Source organism: Eimeria tenella, genomic scaffold (genome assembly GCF_000499545.2).
Source record: "Eimeria tenella Houghton genomic scaffold, Eth_scaff33, whole genome shotgun sequence".
NCBI classification, from domain to species: Eukaryota; Apicomplexa; class Conoidasida; order Eucoccidiorida; family Eimeriidae; genus Eimeria; species Eimeria tenella.
In genome coordinates, this window is record NW_013543122.1 from 159,004 (window position 1) to 167,120 (window position 8,117).

General features: G+C 50.6%; 2 protein-coding genes across 2 annotated transcripts in view; both read left to right on the top strand.

Moving 5' to 3' along the window:
- Nucleotides 1-666, top strand: part of ETH_00005725 (uncharacterized protein) — a gene marked incomplete at both ends in the record, with an annotated part of 1,693 nt that extends 1,027 nt beyond the window's left edge. The window contains one exon of the mRNA XM_013376281.1: nucleotides 49-666. Within this exon, the coding sequence (XP_013231735.1) occupies nucleotides 49-666 (618 nt within the window). The remainder of the gene's footprint in view (nucleotides 1-48) is intronic.
- A 3,147-nt stretch (nucleotides 667-3,813) lies between these two features.
- Nucleotides 3,814-7,754, top strand: ETH_00005730 (uncharacterized protein; the record flags this gene model as incomplete). The annotated part of the gene is made up of 6 exons (XM_013376282.1): nucleotides 3,814-3,885; nucleotides 4,148-4,410; nucleotides 5,102-5,184; nucleotides 6,227-6,479; nucleotides 6,998-7,142; nucleotides 7,557-7,754. 6 exons carry the CDS (start codon nucleotides 3,814-3,816, stop codon nucleotides 7,752-7,754), a joined length of 1,014 nt encoding a protein of 337 aa, XP_013231736.1.
- Between the last annotated feature and the right edge of the window lie 363 nt (nucleotides 7,755-8,117).

Genomic DNA, 8,117 nt, shown 5'->3' on the forward strand with positions numbered 1-8,117 from the left:
GCTGCTGCTGCTGCTGCTGCTGCTGCCGCCGCTGCGGGGCGCCCGCAGACGCCCGCAGCAGCAGCAGCAGCGCTGCAGCAGCAGCTGCGCAGTGAGGCGCAGCAGCACGGAGACATCCTGCAGCTTGCTGCTCCCGACAGCTACAGGCTGCTGACGCACAAGACCAAAGCTGCGCTGCAGTGGGCAGCAGAGTTCTGCAGCGAAGCAGCATTTTTAGTAAAAGCAGATGCAGACATTTACCTCAATTTAGAGAAACTAGTGGCCTTCTTGGAGGCCAAACAGGGGGCCCCCCTTGCTGCGGGGGCCCCCCACCAGGGGGCCCCCCTCATCACCGACCCCACACACCGCAACTACCAAGACCCCGCGCTGCTGCCCCACAGGGCCCACTACCCCCCTTACCTCGCGGGGCCCCTCTACATTCTGTCGGGGGAGCTGGGGGCCCTCCTGGCCAGGGGGGCCCCCTGGCTGCCGCTGCTGAGCAACGAAGACTGCTTCGTGGGGGTCCTTTTGGAGGCCCTGGGGGCCCCCCTCGAGAGCACTGGCCCGGGGGCCCCCATCAGCCTCTACGCCGCGGACTCCGACGATTTTGCTGCTTTCAAAAACTTCCTCGCCGTCCACCCAGTCAGCCCGCAGCGGCTGCTGCAGCTCTGGCAGCAGCTCCACTAGCGCGTGCTGCACCTGCAGCTGCGCTGTACCTACAGCTGCGCTGTAGTACAGCTGGGCTGTACCTACAGCTGCTGCAGTGTACCTACAGCTGGGCTGTACGTGCAGCTGCTGGGGTGTACATACAGCTGCGGTGTACGTACAGCTGCGGTGTACGTACAGCTGCGGTGTTACAGTACAGCTGCGGTGTTACAGCTGCGGTGTACGTGCAGCTGCGGTGTACGTACAGCTGGGGTGTACGTACAGCTGCGGTGTACGTACAGCTGGAGTGTATGTACACTCCAGCTGCCCGCACCCCCAACGCTCTCCCCCGCCGCCCGAGAGCCTTCACTTCACTTTTCTTTTTTAATTCTTTCGCCTCGAGAAACGAAACTGCGAGGAGCTGCTGCTGCTCCTTTTCCCAAACTTTTGCTGCTCAGGGATGCAGCAGCGCTGCATGCGTTTTGCTGCGCAGAACCGCTTTTAAGCATTTCCGCCTAACCCAGCAAACGGAACGAAACCCTAAACCCTAAACCCTAAACCCCCTTCACGAGTGTACAGACACCCCAACGCGCAGCTGCTGCACTTCATTAGACCTGACCAAACACTCCATTTAATCTCTTTTGATTTTTTTATTCTACTTTGCTGCTCCATCGCATGCGCTGCTGCCACTTTGTCTTTTTGGGGCTTCTGGGTGCTCCCAAACCCCAGACCCTAAACCCTAAACCCTTGACCCTGAAGTGCAAATTCCTGTTGCCTGGCCTGTCGCTGCTGGCGTCGCAGGGGGCGCCCCCTGTAGCCACGCAGCTGCAAAACCCTAAACCCTGAACCCTAGCTGCAAACCCCAGCCCTAAACCCTAGTGCTAGCCTCGAAGGAACCGCTGGGCATTTGAGTGGGGCTAGGGTTTGGGGGTTTGAGGGGCTCTAAACCCTCAAGATGAATACAGTAAGCTGCATCCCTGGAGGCCATTCATTTCAATTGTATTAAAATCCTTTTTAGTTGCCCCAAACCCAAGAATATCGGGGGTTAAAGCCAAACCCTAAACCCTCATTACCCCCACATTTGCTGGGGGTTTAGGGTTAGGGTTTACAGGCGAACTGGCTTTCAGCAGCAAAGAACATTTTGCTGCGGCCAGCCACCCACAGCCATATTTCAAAAACGTAACACTTCAGGAAAAGAAGGGTAGTGCCCACTGGGGGCACCAAAGGGGCCCCTACAGGCACGGGGGGGGCCCCTCACTTGGGGGCCTTGGGGCCCACAGGGGCCCCTGGGAGGCCCCAGTGGGATCACAGTGTGAAGTCCTCGGGTGGGAGGTATTTAACAGGAAATAAAATGGAGTGAAGAAAATATTCTGAACTTCTAAAGCTCAAACTGAGGACTTGAAATTCCCTCGTTCTAAGGTGTACAGACAGCTCCTTTGCCTGCGGCAAATTCGTCGGAGGGTTCCCTGTTTGCCAGCGTTTCATTTCTATCTTTTCATTATAAAACAGCGAAATTATGTGTTTATTTTTTGAAAATTAAATTAAATTGTGGATTACCAGATGCGCAGCTGCGTTCTCTTCTGCTTTTCAAAAATCTGAATCGACAGTCACCTCCCCTGCCTGTGTGAACTTCCCGTCACTAAAGTTCGCATTTTCCGTCCAAAAGTCATTTTTTCTTTTTTATTTAATTTTATTTTTCAAATTTAAACAATTACGGATGCGGAAAACGGATTTTAAACGGCCAAACACCAATGCTTCTCCCGCTCACTCCGCGCACGAAGTTTCGATCGCTGGCCGCTGCTGCCCACAGAAACAGCGGGGGCCCCTTGAGGTCCCCAAAGCCACTACCCTCATTTAGGGCATTAGGGTTTTTCCTTAGGGGCCCCAAAGGCCGTCTGGGGCCCCCCGTGGGATGCCCTGAAGGCCCTGCAGGAGGGGCCCCGGAAGCAGCGCTGGGGGCCCCTTCTAGGGGCCCCCCAAGAGCTGCGGCGCGACCCCAGGGGGGCCCCCAGGGGGGCCCCCAAGGACCCCTTAAAGCTTCCTGGGGGCCCCCAAGGAGCCCTTTCCTCACTCCTGCTTTGGGGAGGTCTGCTGGCCCGGGAGTTCAGTCTAATTGCAGTTATTTTTTGTCTCTTTTGCGTTTTTCTGTTCGCCATTTGAGTTCTGAAGGGCCTAGTGCATGCACTTTGGAAAAAGAAAAAGAAAATGATCAAAAGAGTCTCACGGGCATCACCGCGGATCTGTTTTGGGTGGGTTGGGGTGTACAGACACCTCGTTTTTTCTGCATTTTTGCCCGCTTTCGTTTTTTCGGGTTTTCGCGTTTTGTTTGCAGCAGCAAGTGGCTGCAAATACTCGTTTAAAAGAATCAACTTCAACTGTTTTTTAAAGAGGAATTAGTTGCTTAAACCCTGTCATTTGTGTCGGTTTGCACTTCTTGGAAACTCTTTGCTGCTGCCTCCGGCGTTTGTTGAGTTCATTTGCAAGTCTTTTTGTGCTTTTGCAAAGCTTTTGAGCTGCTTGAAGAGTCTAAAATAGAAAAATAAATGTTTTTGAATTATCACTTCGGGGCAGCGCTCGCGCGCCGTCGCGGGGTGTACGTACACCTGGCGGCGCGGGGCCGCCAGGTGTCTGTACACCTCAGCGCATGCGTTTGCTGCAGACCGACCGCATGCAACCCACGCGCTGCTCGGGCTGTGGGGCCCCACTGCAGACAGAAGATGCTGCTGCAGTAGGCTTTGTCCCCAAGAGCAAGTTCGAGGAGTATTCCGGTGCGCGCGGCTTGCTGCTGCTATGGTTTAGGGTTTAGGGTTTAGGGTTTGGGGTTTGGGGTTTGGGGTTCGTCGGCTGCGGTTTACGAGCCGGAGGCCCGGAGTTTAACGCGTGCGCTTTGGGGATCAAGCTGCAGGGTTCAGGGTTTAGGGGATTTAAAATTTAACCCTTAGGGTTTAGGGTTTAGGGTTTAGGGTCTAGGGCTTAGGGTTTAGGGTTTAGGGTTTAGGGTTTGGGCTGGTTTGCCTCAGGTGGCCGGGTGAAAAGGCTGCCCAGGCCTCGTGGGGAGGTTGTGGAGTGTGTGCCAGACGGAGTGGAAGTGCTGCAGGCAAGTCCAACGCTAAACCCTAAACCCTAAACCCTAAACCCTAAGCCCTTGCCCCTAAACTCTAAACCCTTAAGCCTGAGGAGGTTGTGCGCATGCAGCAAAACTCCCCCAAATTTCGCGTCCGCACTTCTCTCCTGACTTGCCAGCGGTGCTACAGAATACAGGTAATTCCCTCAAACGCTAAACCCTAGCTCTGAATCCCAAACCCCAAACTCTAACGCCAAGTCCCAAACCCTAAACCCTAAACCCTAGATTCCGCGCATCAGCGAACTGAGCCTTTCCCGCTGCGCTCACGCGCAAGCGCCCGATATACACACCCCCGTCCCGCAAACCCTAAACCCCAAACCCCAAACCCCAAACCCCAAGCCCCAAACCCTAAACCCTAAACCCTAAACCCTAAACCCTGCGTGTGGGTGTGGGCCGCAGCACTACCGGAGCATCGACGTTGAGCGGGAGTGGGGGGTTTGGGGGCGTGTGGAGGGTTTGGAGGGTTTGTCAGTTTCTTCGGTGGTTTCGAAAGTGGTTTGCAAAATGCCGCGAAGTTCTCTTGTCATTAAACTTGTAGATGTTTGCGACTTGGAGGCTTCGGTGGTTCCGGAGCTTTTCGAAAGCTGCAGACAAAAGGGTTTGAGGGTTTTGTGGGCCCTCAACAGAGTCGACTGCCTCCCCCGAGACACCAACCTCAACGAGTCCGCAAACCCCAGGGTTTAGGGTTTAGGGTTTAGGGTTTGGGGTCCTCGCAGGGTTTAGGGTTTGGGGCTGGGTAGAGGGTTTAGGGTTTGGGGCTGGGAGAGGGTTTAGGGTTTGGGGCTGGGTAAAGGGTTTATGGTGTGGGCGTAGGGCTTGAGCTGCGGGCGGTCGGGTTTAGGGTTTAGGGTTTAGGGTTTAGGGTCTAGGTTTTGCGGGTAGTGCCTCTTTAGACGGACCCGCCAGCGCGGCCGCAGCGGGCAGATTTTGCCGCTGTGTAAGGGTTTAGGGTTTAGGGTTTAGGGTTTAGGGTTCAGCGGCGTCTGCTGAGTCAAAAGAGTTGGCCTCAGTGGAACTGTTGTGGCCGCAAAACCAACTAAAATGAAAAGAATAAAAGCAGCGGACTGATGTGCAATTAGACATAGTTGCGGTGTACGTACACCTCAGTGAGGTGTACGTACACCTGAGTGAGGTATACGTACACCTTAGTAAGGTGTGCGTACACCTGAATGGGGTGTACGTACACCTGAATGGGGTGCACGTACAGCTGGGTGAGGTGTATGTACACCTGAATGAGGTGTACGTACACCTTAGTGAGGTGTACGTACAGCTGAATGGGTGTACACACACCTTAGCGAGGTGTACGTACAGCTGAATGAGGTGTACGTACAGCTGAGTGGCTGGGCGTCTCAGAGTGAGGCACTGGGTGCGGCGAATGGTCCGGCAAATTCGAAATGTGCACATTGACGACTGCGTGTTGATTTCTTCAGCCACTGGTGAGACCACTGGTCCATTTCATTTCGCTCTCTTTGCTGCAGCAACTGGTCCATTCCATTTTCCTATTTTTGCTGCAGCACTGATTATATTTTGTTCGAATCTTTGCTGCGGCAACTGGTCCATTTCATTTCGCTCTTTTTGCTGCAGCAACTGATTTATTTTGTTCGAATCTTTGATGCAGATCACTGGTCCACTCCACTAGCTCTTGCTGCAGAACAATGGTCCATTATAATTCGCTTTTTTTGCTGCAGCAACTGGTCCATTTCGTTTCGCTCTTTTTGCTGCAGCAACTGGTCCATTTCATTTTGTTTCTTTGCTGCAGACCGGTGGTCCATTTCATTTTGCTTCTTTGCTGCTGCAGCAATCTAATACATATAATATATATAAAAAAGATGATATATATAATAAATATAATATACAAAATATATATAAAATGTGTGCTGTATAAATTATATATAGTGCATATAATATATATGATAGATATAACATATATAATATATATTGTGCATGTAATATGTATTATGCATATATTATATGTAATTTATTTTTTTATATTTTCATCTGCAACGTTAAGATTTACTCTTTGAATTCGAAAAATAATTTGTTAGTCTTCATTTCCGCTTTATGATTTAGGGTTTCAAGATCTATATTTTGAATTAAAAAGTAATCTATTTCAAGATTTACATTTTGAATTAAAAAGTAATTTATTTCGAGATCTATATTTTGAATTATAAAAGTAATTTATTTCAAGGTCCATATTTTGAACCAAAAAGTAATTTATTTCGAGATCTATAGTTTGAATTAAGCAGTAATTCACTTCAAGATCTATATTTTGAATTAAAAAATAATTTATTTCAATATTTACATTTTGAATTAAATAGTAATTTATTTCAAGATCTATATTTTGAATTAAGAAGTAATTCAATTCAAGATCTATATTTTGAATTAAAAAGTAATTTACTTCAATATTTACGTTTTGAATTAAAAAGTAATTAAAAATTAACTAATTTGCTGCACCAAAATAAAAATGTTTTTTTTCAGGTTTCGGCTTCGACACTTTGGAGCGCCGCATTGGAGAGATTTTGTCTGAAGACACTCCGCGGCTGCGGCCAGCAGCAGCAGCAGCAGCAGCAGGTGACGGCGCGCTCTCAACGGCGGCAGACGCATATGAGGACGCGCAGCAGCAGCAGCAGCAGCAGAAGCAGCAGCAGGGACGCTTCATCTTCGTTGTGGGCAGAGTCAACTCGGGCAAGTCGACCTTCGTCAACAGGTTCCTCAAATTCGTCGGATATAAGTCAGCTGCTGCTGTTGCTGCTGCTGCTGCTGCTGCTGCTGCTGTTGCTGCTGTTGCTGCTGCTGCTGCTGCTGGTGATGGTGGTGGGTGTGGTTATGGTGGTGGAGTGGGTTGCAGTGCTGCTTGCGTTGCTGCTCGTACGGGTCTTGCTGCTGCTTCTGCTCATTGGTGCCACTACTGGCTATTTTGCTGCTGCTTCTGCTGCTGCTGCTGCTGCTGCTGGTGGTGGTAAAAGCAGCCACTAGAGAGCCAGCTAAGCGCAGCAGCAAAAACTAGATTAATATGCTGTTTATTCCCCACAAACCCGCGAGGCAGCAGAAAGCCTAAGTATAAAGAGTAAACCATTTAATATAAAATAAACAAAACTGCAGCAGCAGCACGCAATTCTCAATAACCCTTTAAACCCTTCCAAGGAAGCAGCTTATCAAGAAGCCGAGCAGCAGCAGCAGCACCGCAGCACCGCAGCACCACAGCACTGCAGCAGCAGCAGCAGCAGCAGCAGCAGCGTGTGCATGCAGGCACTTCGGGACTCTGCACCTGAAGCGCGCAGTGGGAGGGGCCACGAGGTCTCCTCTTCCAGGAACCACTTTAGACATTTTGCCTTTTGGACTTCCCAAGGGTTTCAAACTTATCGACACTCCTGGGGTGCCTTCGGAGCACCAGGTGAGGGTTTAGGGTTTAGGGTTTAGGGTTTAGGGTTTGGGGTTTGGGCCTAGGGTTTGGCACTGGCGGCTTGGGGCCAGGGCACAGGGATTATGGATCAGGGTCTAGCGATTAGGGTTTAGAGGTTTAGGGTTTGGGGTTTAGGGTTTAGGGTTTGGGACTGGCGGCTTGGGGTCAGGACTTGGGCATTACGGCATAGGGTTCAGGGTTCAGGGGCTAAAGATTAGGGTTTGAGCTTCGGGGCTAGAAACTAGGGTTTAGGATTTAGGGTTTAGGGTTTAGGGTTTGGGACTAGCGGCTTGTGGCCAGGGGTCAGCGATTATGGATCAGGGTTTAGGGTTCCGGGGTTAGAGACCAATGGTTAGGGTTTAGGGTTTAGGGTTTAGGGTTTAGGGTTTAGGGTTTGGGTTGCAGGTGACGGGTTTGCTGCGTCAAGGGTTTGACCTTTTCTCAGTAGTGCCCACGAAACGCATGCAGCCCTTAACTTATCCCCTCAAAAAAGGCCAAACCCTAATTGTGGGGTCTTTGGCGAGAATTGATTTAGTTGAAGGAGCCACGGCCCTCTGCACCTGCTACTTCAGCCACAGGGTCACCCTCCACATCTGCAAGTGAGGGTTTAGGGTTTAGGGTTTAGAGTTTAGGGTTTAGGGTTTAGGGTTTCGCGGGGCGCGTGCGCGCGGGGGTGCGCGCTAGGGTTTAGGGTTTCGGGTGGGGGTTTGGGATTAATGAATAAATAAATAAATAAATAATAAACTAATTAATTAATTAATTAATTACTTTATTTATTTATTGGTGTAAACAGAACAAATAAAGCAGAAGACCTTCTTGATAGAAAAGCTGGAGTCTTTCTTTACCCCCCCCACCACCCTGAAGACTTCAACAAACTTAAGCCCTTTGTCAAACACAGGTTGGTTTGCTGCTGCTGCTGCTGCAGCTGCTGCTGCTGCTGGTGCTGGGCGGCTCCTCACATGCATT